Source organism: Xyrauchen texanus, chromosome 50 (assembly GCF_025860055.1).
Source record: "Xyrauchen texanus isolate HMW12.3.18 chromosome 50, RBS_HiC_50CHRs, whole genome shotgun sequence".
NCBI classification, from domain to species: domain Eukaryota; kingdom Metazoa; phylum Chordata; class Actinopteri; order Cypriniformes; family Catostomidae; genus Xyrauchen; species Xyrauchen texanus.
The window spans coordinates 15,159,651-15,178,516 of NC_068325.1; the positions used below are offsets into that span (position 1 = coordinate 15,159,651).

Consider the following 18,866-nt stretch of genomic DNA (forward strand, 5'->3'; position numbering starts at 1 on the left):
CATACAACTTTTGCTGTATTATATGTCTTATATAGTCTTCAGAAATTGTATGATGGCTTCGATACCTTTGCATCAGAAACAGACTGAAATTTACGAAATTGTACATTTATTATTTATGAAGGAATTACATTTTTTTTTTGGGTGAACTATTCCTTTAATGCAAGGGAAGTCTGTAGAGCTTGAAGTGGATTATTGATGTGGTGAACCTCTAGGCTCAGTCCTCGGACCAATGTATTTGTAAAGGCCTCATAAGTATCTTTAATTTGTGTGTTCAATTCTCTTAACCATGATAAATAGATTATGGTGCTTAATAGAAGCCCAGTCATACACCGATGGTGTGAGTGTTTGTAAGGAAATGGGTTTCTAGAGGTCATGGCCACCTCCTGGTTTGGGCAGATGGCAAAGTGTTGCCCCCACTCACCATAGCATTCCCAGGCTTGCCTGTTCAATTAAATGTCAATCATGCCACTGAGATGTACTGTAATATAGTCATCTCCAGGTCTCACTGACAGGATGGAGACTTTCTAATTTGAGTTTATTTGATTTGAGTGAGGCTTCAAATTGATGGTTATAGTTCAGGAATGGCTATATTTTTAGAATTCCTGCCGAATGGTAGAGGAAACATTGTTTGAGTTGTGTTGTTTTTGCAGGTGAATGATGTGCAGTTGTATGGGAAGTCCAGAAGGGAAGCTGTTGCTTTCCTCAGAGAGGTTCCTCCTCCATTTACATTGGTTTGCTGCCGACGCCTTGCTGAGGAGGGCAGCGATTATCACCCTGAATCTGAAGAGTGGCGTTCAACCAGCCCCTCAACCAACCTACAGGAACAGGTAACAAACTGTATATGTAGGCCACTATTTAAAAAAAAATCTGAGCACTAGCCTAGTGGTTGTGCACATGCTGCGCCATGTTAAGCTATGGTGCTCATGCAAGTGATGCAGTTCAAATCTGGGTTTTTGCTTTAGTAGATGATCTGCTTCTTTGTTTATTGTATTGTAGGATGTATGAATGTACACGTAAGAAAAAGGATCCAAAGTATCACTGCAATAGTGTGAGAAAGAGTTGCGACATATCATTACCTGATTTATATATCGCCACAGCCTTAATTCGAATTTATTTAAATGTGGGTTTATAAAAATTAATGATTATTTAATGATTTTTTTTTTTTTTTTTCAGATTGAGAATAACCTCTCCATGTTGGCTAATGACACAAGTCTACGAGACAGCATGAGAGAACAGTTCAAGGTTTGATTACATCCCCTTTTACTATTGCGTTTTGTCAATAATGTGTTGACTTGAGAAGGACTTCTCAAGAACTTTAGTACCTAACAATGATTTGTGTTTTCCTATACAGGCCCGCCAGGTATCTGCAATTCAGCAGGAGGCTGACAATGAAAGAGACCCTTTAGAGACAAGCAGCCCTGAGAGGGAGGAGATGTATGAGGATGAGGATGAAGGGGAGCTTGCTCTCTGGTCTCCAGAAGTTCAGGTGCTGGAACTGGAGAAAGGAGAAAGAGGTCTTGGCTTCAGCATACTAGACTATCAGGTGAGAAATGAATTGTCAAATTTTTAGCTACGATTTTAGGTATAAGGCTTTTGTTCTGTATAAATGAATATCACTTTGCTGTTGCCATGACTTTTAAGTCAAGTAATTTTTATTTGGATAGCACCTTTCACAAAACACATCGTTTCAAAGCAGCTTTACAGAAAATCATACATTAACATAATATGAAATCATAATATCTATAAAGTCTCATCATTGTGTAGTTTGATTTAAATATGATTATGAAGTGTGCATAAAAATAAGTAATTCAATAATAATTGTATTTAGAAACAAAGATTTTGTAAGAACTGTAAGATTATAAGATTAATGTGTAAAGATTATACATATTTATATCAATATATAATTATACATAGTTATCTTTAAATATTAAAAATTATATATATATATATATAATATATATATATATATATATATATATATTTTAATATTTAAAGATAACTATGTATAATAACTATATATAATAAATAATATTCTGATAATTAAAATGCATTACATTCTTGTGGCAGAAGAGTTAATCATTGATAAGACAATACAGAAAGCGGTTTTAGAATACAATGTATTGTTTACTACCATATTATTAATCATAAGTCAATCATTGACATACAGTTCACAAGTGAATTTGACAATCAGTTGGAGATTTATTATGGGGGCTTGTTTAAGGACCCATCAATGTGCAGCTCCGTCAGACATGCTTGTGTAGCGTCCTGGGGGCATTGCATCATAAACATAAAATGTTTAGTTCACTGTTTCAAGTTAAATATAGTTTAATACTCAATCTTTAAACACATCTTGAGATCTCTTAATTCGCATTTGCGCTCCTTCAAGTGTTTTGAACGCAAGAATGTAACTCATGTCTGTGTTATGGGTTGTTTTCTTCACTGTATAAACTGCGTTGCTCATACAGCTGAAATTTCACTTGCTGCCTGCTGGAGTAAACAGGTGGTATTACAAGCTTACATTTCTCAGGAATCTTCCTTATTATGGTGCGATTAATTGCGTAAATATTTTTAAAGCGTTATTTTTTGGTCAAATTAATCGCACTGAATTAACACGTTAAATCACCCAAACGCCCTGCTGCAGGGGCTTCGGAACTAAAGTGTTTCAGTAAGTGCTTGGTTTTCTGTCAACTGCACCCAAGAATCAACACATGGTAACTGAGTAGTGTAGAGTCAGCTACAAATGGTTACATATCTGCAAGGAAGACAAGACAATTCAGTATTCAATTAGATGTAAGAAAGTAGTCCAATTGCAAATAGTAAGACAACGTCAGCATGGTTTGTATGTAAGTCAATTTGGAATTTGAAAAATAGTTGGCGCATCTTAGGCTTCAATTATCGACAAAACAATGTTTAAATAAAGTCTGTACTTCAAGTGGTTCAGGCTGAATTATTTGCATAAATTTGAGAATTTGGTTTAACGGTTTAGCACAAACCCTAATCAGAATGTTCAAGACAAATTAACTAATGCCAGGGCTTTTAGCTGCACTACGTAAGCTATTTTGGTTAAAAATGAACAAATTGCCATTATTGATTGTGTACATAAACAAAGTGTTCAAAACAATGTCCTTACCTCACCCCGATTCACTACGGTAAGCCTATAAAAATTATTTGTGTTCTGAGCTTTCGGGTCAGACTTTGGCACGAAATTGCTGGCTTATGTAATTTATCTTTGCGTCATTACGTCATGTCCGTAAACGCATGAAAGGCGAAACTACGTTCAGCTCCGTAAGCCACACTCAGGACCGCATCACGGTAATCTGGATGCATGTTTATCTGTTATTCGTTTGGCAAAGTTGTATACCTGCTATAATGCTTAATGATAGGGTTGTTGAAGCTTATATTGGTTGTCATGGTTGTATGAATCAAACATTGCTCATGTGTTGACTGATCGCAATCGGGAAGTTACTGTGACATGTTTACTAATATTTATGACTTCTGAAATTGACGTCTTGTAATTGTTATATTGCTTATTAGAATGTTATTTTAATGTTTACTAATATTTTTGACTTCTGAAATTGATGTCTTGTAATTGTTATATTGCTTATTAGCATGTTATTTTAATGTTTTATAAGTATATTTTATCCCTAACATTATTGAATCCTTGTTTTATGTTTTTAGTTTACGATGTTATTGTGTGCATTGCATATACATACTATTATAGTATTGCGGTTCACTTGCATTATAAACTGAGGCTGTTGGCTGTAAAATACAACATAATAGTGAGAGATCAAGTGTTCAAAAGTCTGATTGCTGGGGGGAAGAAGCTGCTGCGGGTCCTGATAATGCAATACCGCCTGCCTGATGGTAGCAGTGAGAGCAGCCCATGGCTTGGGTGGCTGGAGTCTCTGATCCTCCAAGCTTTTTTCACACACCGCCTGGTATAGATGTTCTGGAGGGAGGGAAGCTCACCTCCGATGATGTGTCTGGCAGTTCGCACCACACTTTGCAGGGATTTGCAGTTGTAGGCGGTGCTATTGCCGTACCAGGCGGTGATGCATCCAGTCAGGATGCTCTCTACAGTGCTGGTGTAGAACCGTGTGAGGATTTGGTGATTCATTCCAAACTTACACAGCCGTCTCAGGAAGAAGGTGAGCCTCCATCACAATGGCCTCATTGTGGAGGGACAATGTGACTTCCTCAGTGATGTGGACACCGAGGAACTTGAAGCTGCTGACTCTCTCCATTAATGGTGATGGGGCTGTGAAATCTTCAGTTTTTTGGCAATTTCAAGCATTGTATAGCCTTCATTCCTCAACAGTGATTGACTGAGTTTCTATAGAAAAGTTGTTTTTGACCTAATAATGACCTTAAGACATGCCAGTCTATTCTGTGGCAACTCAAAAACAAACACAAAGACAATGTTAAGCTTCATTTAATGAACCGAATAGCTTTCAGCTGTGTTTGATATAATGGCAAGTGATTTTATAGTACCAAAGAAGAAATTTAGCATGATTACTCCAGGATAAGGTGTTTGAGTAATGGCTGCTGGAAATGGGGCCTGTCTAGATTCGATCAAAAATGACTTTCAAATAGTGAGGTTCCTGTTTTTTTTCAATCAGTTTAATTTCCTGACTATGCTTTATGATCAGTTGAATGCCACTTTGGTGAATTAAATGTTAAATCTTAAAATGTTAAAATGTTAATATCAACATGAAAATAGCACATTATGACTCCAGCTCTTAGTATCTCCCAGTCATTATCTTACATTAATCTTACACATGCGATGTCCAGACGTAAGCTCAAATCATGAGATTCATCAGCCAGAAGAGTAGTATCGAAATACGACTGATGTAAAGTGTTCTTCCGCAAATTGCTTGCAATTTTAAGTTTCAACCACATGTCGCTAGTTAAAAGTAGTGCAGCTTTAAAGTGTTCAAGTGGACCATTGTGCCATGTTCACTTTAAAAAGTCAGGCTTTAAAGTACACCATTCACAAATACTTTAGTTTTCCTTTAAGAAGAGAAGAAAAAAGGAGAACTGGCTCAATGAATCCCCCTTTAATTCCCTGAAGTCTGATCACCGGAAACATGCATAGATGTCACAAGTTAAAGAAGTCAGCGAACCTCTCGGACAAAGGCAGACGCTGTTTATCTGGCCTCATGCCAACCATCAAACCATTTGCTCTGCTCACTTAGTATGAAAAGCTGCTTTCCTCCTTCCTTCATTAGCCCTCTAATCAGGGTTAGTACATAACTGCACGTTGATCCCGAATCAGAAGTAATCGAGTAATGAGGCCACTTAGAATGCAGACCTGCACTCCACCGTTCCTATGGGACACCCTGTGTTTCATATTATCCAGCCACGGATTCCAATTGATTTCATCCAGGGAACAGTATTGGCAGAAGAAAAGCATGCAATTCGAATCCCATGCTTTTGCAACTTCATCAGGACTGTAATAAATTACCACATGTAGTGGCACAACTTCAAAACGTGTGAAACTGAACGAAGATCACATTTTAATGGTATGACATGCTTTTTGCCTTGTCAGAGGCTAGCGTGAGTGATGGGGCCAAGGCGACATGGACAGAATTACATTGCTGCTTAATGACGGTAACCTGAGCAGTGATCCCTTAAATTATGCCTTTATTCTTCATCTCGGTGATAAATTAATAAATGAAGCTGGAGGAGGGACCAGTGAATTTTGGACAGAGTCCATAAACTTTACTGCAATGCTAAAAATATTATGTTTTGCTGACTCAAAGTCCTTTTGTTTTCATAGAGCTTCTCTTTTTATTGGTTTTATGAGATATTATGAATGTAGGTTTTGCTTCATGCTAGTACAAATTATATGCTCTGTGTCAATACTGCATATTGTAGATGCCCTTATTTCAAGATGATTTCATCCCTACCAGAGTAAGGGGAGAAGAATTTTGCAGTCCTGCAACTTGGCTCATAGATCATTGTCATGAAGAAGGTGAAGAACTAAAGCTTACTTTGCAGATCTGGTGGAGGAATGGTTGGTGCACCCTGGGGTTTATTGAAAGCCATATTGACCTGTGCAGCATCTCCTCGGTCGAACTCACTGTCTTTCTATTCTGCACCAGCTGAGCCCCCTCCACCTATTCCTGTCTGTTTGCTGATATACACCAAACTTAACGCTTTTCAAACCCGAGGGCCTGATGCTTAATGGGTGGGAATTGATTCAGAAGGGGAGGGGTGTGTACGCACTTGCCGAGATACAAAAGAAGTGTTAAAATGTACATAAATGTATGAGGTGTAAAGAATTGCCTAAAAGATATCAAGCAACTCCCACAATACAGTAAGGGAACAGTCGTTTGCGGTCTTCTGATGTAGGAAGAATTACTCAACCTCCCCTTTTTGACTCTCTTTTTTGTTCCCTGCGGCAGACAGGCCAGGGCCTCTCCTGTCTTCAAGGGGGAAATTGATTTTGCAGTTGCTTCTCCAGTAAGAGGCCTGAGCTGATAAGGCAGAGTAGGCAACCTCAGGACCTGCAGACATGTTCGTAGCTCTCTAGAACCTTCAAGCTGGGCTCTACCCCCCCAAACACTTTCTATCACCCTTCTTCTCCCTCTCAACTACCAGTGCTGCCCTAGTCTCGGCCTCAAGCACTGACTAAAATCGCCTGTTCTAATATGATTGGCTGGATGTTAGCAACTTCTAGGAGTAAGGCACCACTCCACTTCTGTGATCCAGACACCGGAATCATCTCTTTAGCATGCTGAAAATGCGTTGACTAAACTGCATTTGAATATATGCCAGGTCATAATGCTCTTCTCCATCATTTGATCGTTTTTTGATGAATTACTGCTGTCGTGATCGATAGAAAATGTACACAAGCATCTCTTATTAATAAAATTCAATTTACCGCCTGATTTCCTCGAGCGGTAATAGGGTAATGTGTATTGCGCCAGGCACAATCTATAATGAGCCTAATTTACATAGAACGGAGTTAGAACGGAGATTGTGCTCAAGATGCAGCACTATTTTAGCACTGATTGCACCTGCTTAAACTAGATTGTCGATGGTTGGTGAGTAATACACTGGTGTTTGCGCTGTAATACCATGCACAAAAGCAGCACAACTTTTTATGCAGTTCGCCCATCAGTTTTAATCAATGCACAATAGCAAGTAAACTAGATATTCACAAGTAGACCTTTATATTCAGCCTTGTTTTCTGAGTTATGTCTGAGCAATTTTTTCAAAGATTTTCTCATTACAAAGTCCAAATTTTTCCCTTTTCTCCCAGTGTTTTAGGTACAACTGTTCACAGAGATGACTATTTGAATGAATTTTTTTCAGCTAAACGGCACATAAAAGAAAAACAAACTGTAGTTCGTTACTTTAAACAATGGTCTCTTCCTGTCTAAGTGGGTCGTTTTTGGCCAGAAGAATCTGCAATGAGGACCGGGCTTCATTCCACAAGTCAAAATTTGGCTACACAAGTCTATTGTTACCCCAAAGTCCCTGCCAACACAAAGAGGCCTTGTAACCACAACTAGATAGATGAGTACTTGATGAGGACGGTTAACTTGAAACCGAGAATTTACTCTCCCTAAATGACACCTCTAACTGCGGGAGTTTCACAAAACGGCAGCAGTGCAATAATTTGGAGTCAGGGCTCAAGTTTTTACTCTGACAAATAGAGTATCTCAAAGTTTGACATCTGACATGGCAACATGTGAATTAATGGGAAAGACCCCCTTAGATGGACTAACCATCTTATAATGAAGATTAATGAAGTTTCTCTCAAACGAAACACCTGATCTTAAAGGATCAGCTTGTGACAGTTTAGTTTTAAATGGGATTGTAATCTCACTGCCATTTAAAAGTCATTATAGTGATTTCTTCACTAACAATTGAAGTGTATGCATGAAGTCATTGTGCGGTGCCAGGTTGAATTCAAGTTTGATTGAGCAGTTCACCCGCAGTGGTTTTTGGGTGCAAGTAAGCTGCCCATAGGGGACAGAGTTTATTACTTTAAGTGGAGCTTAGCATAACCCTCTGTTTGGGTAGGCTGTCAGCCCTACAACAACCTCTCAAAGAAAAATCTCTCCATTCACAAGAAAAATAAACTAGTACAATGCAATTATTACACTTAACATGAAGAATTTGAGCTGCACCATGTTCCTCAAAGGTTCTTTCATCTGCAAATGCTATATTGCATAAAAGCAGCAAACGCATTTATGTGAAAACCAATGTACAGTAAAAGGAGCCAAAATGTTTACTTTGCAGGAATGTAAATTCTTTCTGTGTGTGAAACAAATATATTACCTCCATGGTTAATGTATGGCTCAAATAATTAATGGCCTTTGCTTCTTGCCAAGAGAAGGAATCTTACTGAAGGCAAGTTTTTGTGGTTTCGACCTAACCTGCACCTCAATACAGCATTTAGTCTTATCCAGTGAATGTTTTAAAGGAGAGTCATAAATCATCTCAGTGTGTTATTTATTTATGGTTGGTTGTTTATTCAATGGCCCGAAGCTTCAGCAACTGACCATTGGCTATTTTATTGCCGTCACAGGAAAATAACGTACCAAATTCACTACAGAACACCAGTCTGAACACATTGTATCACATTAAAGAGGGACATGCATCATGCTTTTGAGCCATGAAAATGCCCTGTTAGTTCCTGCAGTATTGTCTTCCCATATTAGGATCCAGACTTGTAGCAGAGCCAAGGTGTTAGACAGGGGATGCATGTAGAAGTTTTGGATTTACTGCCATTGCCGGGTGTGCATTGTTTGATGCATTTCATCTTCACCTTTATTCTTGGACATTTGTGGTTGAAATCCCAACTCGTATTCCCAACTCTATCTTTGGTCAGTGTACCCTCTGTCCTCCTCTAGAGGCAACTATAGAAAGAACAACAAAAAAGGATTAAAAGATGAAAAAAAGACTGACATCTTTGAGTTCCTGGTATTCTGTTCAGCAAGATTTAATGTGAGGCAGAGCACAGGAATGAAGCAGATTTACTGTCCACCTGACACCACACTGAAGAATTTCAACTTCTCCAACCAGCAGGGCTAGCCAAGAGAAAACTCACCGCTTAGACTGTGAACAACCGCTGTGCATTTCCTTAGCTAAACCCAACAATAAATGTGGGAGGTCCAGCCACCAACACTCCTGCCCATTTATCAGCCAATTAGGAGTAACGAATACTGTAGTGTTAGTGTTATGCAAACATCAAGAAAAATACGACAACGGGGTTGGAGCACTATTTGAGTTGACCTTTATTGGTTTAGTATCAATTTAACAGGCTGTATTTGGGGTGCTTTTCTCCCTGTAACTGCCTCTAGTGGAAAACAGTGGGTGCCAATTACAGTGTGGCATCTACGAACAAATAGTTCACAAAGATCAAAATTTATTAAAAAAAGTTAACGTAACATTGACGTCAAACATGGGGTAATGTGTCTTCATGTTCCAAATGTAAATGTTTGTGAATGCGAATATACGCATATGCAAAAAATGTTTGGTGTGTAACAACTTGAAATGCTTTTTGAAATAATGTGATGTAATCCGGGATGCTTTGAGTATGTTATGTAGACAACAGCTAAACATCTTAACATCAGGTTTTAGTCCAATTTCATGCTGTAATAGGGTGCAGTTTCGTTTTTAGCTATTTTTAGCTGTTGAATATTGCAGTAGATGTTTATGTTAATGTTTAGTGGAAACTATTATCGGTAATGTGAAGCAGCAGCCAGGAGCTTCAAGGATTGTCTTTTTTTGGGCAGGGATTCTGAATCATTCCTCACACCTGTAACATGGAAGACGGCTGCACCCCCAATGAGCCATGTATTATACGCCATCTAAATCATATCTGCACTTGGATGGAAGCACGAATAAGAAATGGAACCATCTTGCTCGCTTTATTTGCATCGCTCGCTGTGTTCTGTACCAAGTGACGTATTGTCATCTTAAGAGCCCTTTGTGCTGGCCTGCTATCCTTGGCTTTTTTTCTTATAAAAGCTGATCTGCTGACATCACTGGTCATGTGGGATGAGAGCAGGGTTTGGAAAGCAAAACACGCTTGGCTGGAACCCGGCAGCCGGACAATGCAGCCTGTGTCCTCCTAAATCGCCAGCTGGAGTAGAACTTCAAATCCTCTCTCCAACTTTTTCCTGTCTTTTTTTTTTTCCCCCCTTCTCATAGGCCTCAGTTCCTCTCTAAAATTGCTTTTCTCTTCTCGTCTGCTTACGGGGCAGCAGTGGCTCACTGGGTAATCAGGAGACAGTAATTGCTGGATATGCTGACCCACTTTCATGGTGTGGTTGGGTGAAGATTCATGGTCCCTGGTCTATTTCACTCAGGGCTTCCTCTATGCCTCCTAAATAGCCTGAAGTTTCATTTTAAAGAAAGCAATGTGTGGACAAAAGCTGCAACTCTTTTGTAACATTCAATAAAGGGAGGGAAAGGAGGACACAGGAAACTTGGGCTTCAACTCAAAGGTATAACTTTTAATAAACAACCCAAAGGGCTTTTCAGCAGTAATCTCTTTAGCTCAACTCAAACTAGTCTTTTTGAGATGGGTAGCTCTCTCTCCCTCGTCTCTGGCGTGGTCCCTTTTTATCGCTCTCCCCAGTGCTTACTGCAATCAGAAACGGGTGTTAGACCATATAGCGCTCAGGTGTGTGCACCCTTACTGCTTTCTGTCTCTGCTAACGAAAGCTCGACCACGCCTCCACCACCACATACTTAAAAATGTAAATGCAAACATTATTTAAAAAGTTTCAAAAGAAAATGGCAGTGGTGCTTGTTTGTGCAAAACTCGTCATCCCAATGCTACGAGCTGTGAGGAGTTTCCAGGGCTTTTAAAGGACCCACCCCCATGTCTTTTGGTATTTATTTTTATTTGTTTTATCATCCACCATGCAAAAAAATTAAGTCTGATTGCATGGAAAAGTTATGGTTCACCTCTCCTCAAAAAGCCTTACAATTTAAGGCATAATTTTGATGAGTTACAGGCTGAAGTTTAATACATTGGTTTAGGGGTTTCAAAAACAACCTTACTACATGATAAACTGATGGCTACCTCAGCAAGCAACACTTATAACATTTTGTTGTTACGGTGTTTTCACACTGCAGCCCTGTATTTTCTCTCTTCCACTGGATTCTTGTTTCTGTATACTTATTTATCTGATGTGTTATCTGTTTGCCTTTTATCGCTATCTGTTCTGAGTGGTCTGGCTATACAGCTTTGTGATCTGAACTTTCAAACTTCACCCAAGTTCCAATAAACTAACTTCACTGCAGCCTTATCCTGAAATGTCCCAGACACCAGAACTTAATTGATCATGAACATCTTCAGCTACTTTTCCTAAGACTAGGAACAAAAAAAAAAGTAAAACGTATCAAAAACGCAAACGCAAGCATTGCCCGTTCTGCTGCTCTTATGGCATGGATGATCGTAAATGTTCATGGCCAGATAGATGAGCTTACTAATGACAGTGCTTCTGCTTCAGTTTTCAGTCTTGAATAACTATGTGTTAATCACTTTTATGTTGTCACATGCCATATAAAAGCAGCCCATATGGGTCAAGAAATATATTGTTAGAGACTTCAAATCGGAGTTGAATTGCAGTTTTACAGCAGAGCTCCCCTAGTGAAGTGATTGATACAGTGACACTTCAGCTGTTTGTGTGGGATGTCGGTCTCCTTTGGCCTTCAAGCAAATTTGTTGCGCTCTTTTGAACCAAAGCTCCATTCCAAAACCTAGCGAGCTGCCCATTGCCTTCACACATAGCTGCCTTCTAATGCTAGGTCCGGACTAATTCCTCTTGGTTTAAAAACATGTTATTTTCACCTTTCATCTACACCCAAATAAAATTTGCACTAGTGTGGATGTGGCCTAAACATCATGGAACATTATAAGTGACTAATTTGGAACATACTATATAGCACTGTTCCCCAATGACTTTTCACCAAGGGCCAAATTCTGTCAACAATATAAAGTCAAGGGCCACGGCATCGATGTAATGACAAATGTTTTGAACCGTGTCAACTGTTCCTGCTCATCTCTAAAAAGGATCTACTCCCTGCATTTTCCCTAATTGCAGATTTAATTATTAGACCTATTAGCATTAATATTGTTATTGTCCTTAAGGATAATGTAACAAAGGATTGCAATAATTTCAATAAAGACAGTGAGCTAATCTTTTCTTATAAATTACTTTTAATTCTGTACAATGTTATTCTTAATGTGCACTATTCCACGTGTATTAGTATCACAGCACCTATTTGTGTTATATTATCCCGACATGAATCCAGATATTATTAAAAGAGTAGTTGGCTTCGGGAGTCCATTTGGAATATACTCATAGCATAATACATGTGCAAATATAAATAGGACATATATTTATGCAACAGCGCTCTCGCATAAAATCACAGATCATATACTCCTCAGAATGTATCAACATCATGGAAAAAACATAATGAAACCGCTATGCCAAGTTAGGTAAATGAATGCTTTTAACGTTCAATATATTAATCTCTGACAGCTTAAGGTGCAAGCATGAGACTGGTATAAATGTTTATAGAACAGCAACAGCACCTTCTACTGTACAGGAGTGAAATTGTAGTTTCAATTTTTTCACCTTTCATTAGAAGTTTGTCTCGCAAAATCGTCATGGATTTGGTGTGAACAGGCCTTTAGCACGGGCCAAACATTTGTCCCTTGTGGGAACTGAGTGCCACACAAATGGCTATTTTCTATTTTCAGTTTCCAAACATCATTTTATGAGGTTTGTGTGATTGAGAGCATTTTCGTATCACTCCTTTTCAGTATAGAAAAACTCAGTTCTTGTGTGGACGCGAAGCGTAAATATAGTGAAATCAAAGCATTCTTAAACAAAAATGTATTAGTGTGGACATGGTCGCAGTTCATTTCCATAGAGTTTGACATTAGCATGTTTGCGACGCAAAACTTCAATAAGCATATAAATACACATCACACACAAATATTGGCTAAAATATCCCACTGAACCGTTTGAATCCACAATTTCTGGTATTGCATGAAATTATTTAGAATCAGCATTTTCTTGCTTTGTCAGCCATCTTGTAATTGTCTGTTCACTGAACTTGTCGCAAAATGAATGTCCTCCTCTGTGAAGGATACATATGATGCTGAATTAGAATTTGGCTGCAGTGAGATATATTGGAGGGCTGCATAATGAAGACTCTACTTTGGGAGTGTGCCTATCATTCCTGTGTAGGCAGCTTACAAGGTTTTGGATTAGGGCATATGTCTCACTTTGGAAATAGGGGTAGATATTAAGGCAGTGTGGCTACTTGTGTGAAACTTTCAACTGTCCACCTGTCCGTTTACACAGGTGCTGTTTGAATTCACTGTTTGTGTTTATGATTTAAACAAACTTCAAAAAGTTTCAAAAGGATCTAAGGTGACTCATCGAATTGGTTGGTCACTATTGCTCTACACCTCTGATGTTTTGTCTGTGGTCCATTTCTGTTTGTGTTTTATAATGGTCTGTATTGCCCTCTGCAGGACCCTTTGGATGTTGCACGCTCAGTGATTGTCATCCGTTCCCTGGTGCCTGGTGGGGTGGCGGAGAATCACGGTGGGATGCTCCCTGGAGACCAGCTGGTTTTTGTTAATGACTCTCATCTGGAAACATGTTCTCTGGCAGAGGCAGTTGAGGTCCTCAAAACTGCTCCACCTGGAAAGGTCTACCTTGGAATTAGGAAACCACTTGTGGTAAGATTTAATATGCAATAATGGCCCCTTATTAGAAACCACTATTTAGTTTATTTGGATCGGTTTGTATTTCATTTAAAAGTATTATTAAGAGAATGGATCAGGATAATTTAAAGCCTTAAACCTAATCTCCAGATCAGGTTTAAATGTTGATTATATAAATGTCATATTTGCTGATATGAATATCTAAATTTATGATTGGGAGAATTTTAATATTTTGCTTTTGGGAATTGCTCTGTTTTGTGCTTGTGTACTATCTAGTCAGAGGAGAGCAGCGGTGTGCAGCGGTCCTCTCTGTCTGTAGAGGGTGTGAATGAGCAATCAGTGGGAAAGCAAACCATCAGCCACACTCTCCTATCTATGACGGAGGTATTCCAAGTTTAAAACTTCTTTACTTCGCAACACATCTTTATATACACACTACAAAACTGTAGACCAAATATGGATAAATGCAAAACTTATAGGGCTAGATTCTCTAAAACATTCTTCAATACAAAACTATAAACACAGACTGCATTAAACAGACTTTTAAAGACACAGACACTATTCACTGTGCACATACACTATGTGCTCGATCATCTAATGTATGAATTTTCAAAGACTAGCATCGCCTAGCATAAAACACTACCGTTATTTTTACTACACTGAAGAATTCATGTTTTTTTAGTCGTAGAAAGTGACGTGTCGAACGCATGTGTAGTTAGCCAACCTCAGTTCAACATATATACTGTATCTAAAATAACATCAAATAGCATATTCACACAGAGTGGTACATCATTAAACTTGCAAGGAGCTGTCTTCATAGAAGTTTTGGTAGTTGCCAAATTCACCATTTATTACAACTGTTTTGTCAGGACAGGGCCAGGTAACCCCGCCCCTTCCGCTACATTGGGTAAGCTGCGACCACGTTTATAACATTTCACAATAATATTTCACTTTTTAATTTTTTGGTTGAAGAAGTACATCATCCGGGCACTTGTAGTACTCTGCTTTTTGTGGTTTTCTACTAGCACTATTTTATACAAAATGGTGTAGAATAAGTATGCGAATTGGGACGTAGCTACAAAGAGAGATAAAGAGGCACAAATGAGCATTCCTCCTGAGAGGGGTCTTTTTGGAAGTGATGCATGAGCCCCTTTTTGTTTTTTTTTGAGATGTAGTGTATTATCCTTGAATTTGAGCAAAGATGTAATTGAGGTGGCCGAGTCAAGTGCTGCTGTAAATCTACTCAAAACGAGACTAATTGCACCATTAAGATTTTAGACTCTGCACATTTTTCATTGCAAATTGGTACTGCTCTTCGTGAGGGTGGGGTTGAAGAGCGAGGAAAGGCGCTGAGTCGGCTTGTCTGAGCGACGCAGGGGGAAAAGTGCGCGTTCAGCTCTTATGATCAGGAAGTGTATGCAAGAGGAGGACAAGCCCAGCACCCTGTTGCAGGAAAAGAAAGCTGCTTTGTATGTGTCAAACAGACTGGAGGTGAGATGTCTGTACCCTCTACGCCCCCTCCAAATTAAGACATCTCTATAACCTTTCGTCATCCAATCATCTGCTAATAAAGTCATACAATTGCACTGGCATTATCAGGAGTTTTGTAATGAGACTTCTTTTGAAATTTAAGGGAGAGTAAAACGAATCTGCCAAGTTTGACTAAGCGTGGAGTTGACCGTTTAGTCAAACCCTTGGGCAGTTCGCTTATCTGCATTCACCGGTGGAGCTCCTATTTTGCACCTACTTTTAAAAACTGAAAAATCTTAGATTAAAGATGATATTTGTAATTCTTTAAGTGTTCTCAGTAAGTTGTTCTCAGTAAGCCATAACCACCATATACAGTGGATTGGTAGTAATTCATATGTGTTATTTTTGGTCCCCCCAGTCTTTAATATTTGGATATATCTTTGCTGTAAATGATCATTTTGGTTCACTGAAATAAATATACACATTTAGTTTATAATTGTTTGGAGAGTGGGTGTAGCCTAAAGGCCAAAAAATGCTATACACAAGTACATGAATGCAGGCACCTCTAGCTGCACAAACTCTGTTTTATACTTTTTGTTTTAAAATATTTTAGACTGCAATTCTTGACAATGCATGTGCGGGTTGCAGTCTCAAGGTTGCCACAAGGGGCGCTATACATTAGTGTCTATCTTAAGAAGGTAAATTAATTCACTAGTCTATGTTGGACGACTGGTCGACTATCCTGACTCATTTATAGGTCTGTCTATAAACTATCTTCATTGAGCCCTTAACCCTCCTAATGTCTTAAAGGTATATTCCGGGTTCAATGAAGGTTAAGCTCAATCGACAGCATTTGTGGCATAATATTGTTTACCACAAAAATGTATTTTGACTTATCCATACTTAAAAAGTAAATAAATAAATATCTGTGTTCCAGTGAGGAACTAACAAAGGAAGTGATTGGGGCAATTCGTAACTGTTAAAATACTCAATGTTTCAAAACTATAGCCACAAGAGACAAACAAAATTTTACAAAAATTTTAGTGTGATACCATTTCTGTGTAAAGTTACAACCAATTTTACAACTTCGTTGACTTGATGATCTAATGTCAACAAACCCTAAAACGTCTGTAAAAACTAAGACTTATACATCTTTAAAACGGCAGTTCGTAAGGATCAAATCAAATCAAATCAAGGATGGTGCTAAATCGTAAAACAAAATTACGTTTAAATGTTCAAGTCTCCCATATAATAAGACTAAGGCATATGAGGTATCATTTGAAAGCTTATAATCGTAACTTTTCAGAGATGACCATCACTTCTGCATTTGCTACATAAAATAACAAAGTAAAGCCTCAAAACATTTGCATCAGAAGTTAGTGCCCCCTAGAGTGTAATGGTGTAGAAATATTTATATGAAAATATAAGTCTTTCACATAGCACATAAATGGACTGACGTGTGTGTGTGTGTGCGTGCGCGCGTGTGTGTGTGTGATATATATATATATAAGTCATATATATCAAATGAAACCTCTAATTCTCAGCAATGTGACTTAATTGTGTTGCCCTAATACCACATTTAAAAGATTTTCAAAAGAATCATAAAGTGAAATATGAGCCAAAAACTTTATATCTGCTTTTACCTTTGGCAGTTTTCTAAAAAAAAATAGCCATTTTGATGATTTGCTTGTGTGAATAATCCAGTTTTATATCTTGGAGGTCCACAAAAAATATGCCATCCAGCAAGAAAAATAAAGCTAAACAAATCATCAGGAAAAATATGTTTTTGACTATTGATGATACATTTTTTTTTATATATCTCCGTTTTCTAATGACACCTAGGTTGAAACAACGAGGGTGGTGCATCAGCTGAAAATAGGACCGAATGTCTATGGAAAAGCACATATTTGAGGGGTAAAATACAGTAGAGCACCATTTACCTTTTCAGATCTGTAAATAAAAAAATATATATTTTCAAGTGCTTGCTTCCATCTATTGGGGGTAGAGTGAACAGAATCAGAATGACATGTTTTAAATAAAAATGTTCATAAGATTATAAACACACACAATATTATTTATGAATAATTGGAGCCTTTTTTGTAATTATTCTGATTAATTAAACCTATTGTTTTGTTATTGGTCCTCAGTATGTGTGAATGGTGCTCTTTTAAATGTAATTGTGAAAAATTGTGGACAGCAGCCCTAAAGCCCAAATGCACTAGAGTTTAAGGGGTTAAATAATACAGAAGACTTGATATAAGTGCTTTTATACGCTTCACATTTCTGCCTTTAAACCCTCCAAAAATTGGCCCCATTCACTTCAGTTGTAAGTGTTTCACTGTAACGTTGATGTTTTCTTTTTTTTTTTTTTTTTCAGTGGGGGGTCTTTAGCCCCATTGTACCATATTATAAGAAGTCATGTTAAACTTATTTACTAACATATTACCTGTTCAAAACTGTGTGTTTGTGTGTGTGGACATGTGCATGTGTGCACAAACATAGACAAAGGTAAACTTGTGATAACGATGCAGTAACCAGTGGGGAAGCTTGAGAACAGTATGGGTCTTGTGACTAAAATTTAGATAATTTGAGCTGTATAACATCCAGAAAGTCCGAAGGTGAAAGGTCACAACTGGTTCTACCCATACAGGTCAAATTTGACCCATAAAGACAATGGAAGGAACCATTTGTTGTTTCCCTTAAAAATTAGATACAAAATAAAGTTTTTCTTTTTTTTTTTTTTTTTTTTGATAGTCTTGACAAAATCACAAAGTTTGGTTGTAGTACCAAATTTGATATTTAGAATGTCGTCTTTACCTGTCCCGGGTCAAAAATTACCCGAATACAATAGGAGGATTGCAAGACTATTAATCCTAAAATTACTCCAGGGATTTTGTCCCTATAATCATTTTAAATTATGTCACTTAGGGTTAAAAGTGTCAGCTGAAATGGTGTATTAGAAGAAAAAAAAATTCAAACACTTAATCTGCAGAGTAGCTTGTATGCATGGAAGTATTCTCTTGACAGTGATGTTGTTTGTGGGTAGGACTTTGAAAATGGTTCCATCTTATCTGACGACCTGGACGAGGAGCCAGAGCTGATCTTGGATGCCGAACCCCGCTACGCCTCTCCCCTAACCACCGTTGACCTCCTGCCTGGCTTGGAGAGAGAAATGGCTGTGGATGAAGAGGATGAAGAGCAAGAGAGGATGGAAATTCTAATGTCCAAGAGCGAGAGTCTACCTTTATACCTCAGCAAGAAGACCCATTCCCGGGAGGAACCAGCAAAAGCCAGCCTCTATCAGTTCACCCCTGATACACAAGAGCAGGTGATGCCAAATTAATCTGTTTGTCTGCTCAAGATGATTCTAAAGGAGCTGTGTTTGGCTGCACTGCATAGACCGATTTATAAATGGTTAATGTTGTGGTGGTTTGTCAAGTATATTGCTGTATTCTTACAAATATACACTTTTTCGGAAGTTAATATTTTTCACAATACATATCCCAATAGTTGAAATTAAAACTCTTTCTTTGTTTCTGCCACAGTTCACAGAGGACGATCTTGGCGCAATCGTTGAGCACATTCAGGCTCAAGATCTGCAGCTCTCGCGGATTCACCTCAGTGAGTGTTTATATTTAGGGGCCAAGTACCCATTTTGTCTGTTAGTTTTCTTTAAATTCTT

At 38.3% G+C, this 18,866-nt stretch overlaps 1 protein-coding gene across 6 annotated transcripts in view; it reads left to right on the plus strand.

The window, feature by feature from the left end:
- Positions 1–18,866, plus strand: part of patj (PATJ crumbs cell polarity complex component) — a 132,050-nt gene that overhangs the window by 25,414 nt on the left and 87,770 nt on the right. For all 6 annotated transcript variants that reach the window (XM_052123543.1, XM_052123542.1, XM_052123545.1 and 3 more), the window contains 7 exons: positions 651–827; positions 1,174–1,242; positions 1,352–1,543; positions 13,520–13,729; positions 13,991–14,098; positions 18,231–18,512; positions 18,730–18,805. In XM_052123543.1, the coding sequence (XP_051979503.1) occupies positions 651–827; positions 1,174–1,242; positions 1,352–1,543; positions 13,520–13,729; positions 13,991–14,098; positions 18,231–18,512; positions 18,730–18,805 (1,114 nt within the window). The remainder of the gene's footprint in view (positions 1–650; positions 828–1,173; positions 1,243–1,351; positions 1,544–13,519; positions 13,730–13,990; positions 14,099–18,230; positions 18,513–18,729; positions 18,806–18,866) is intronic.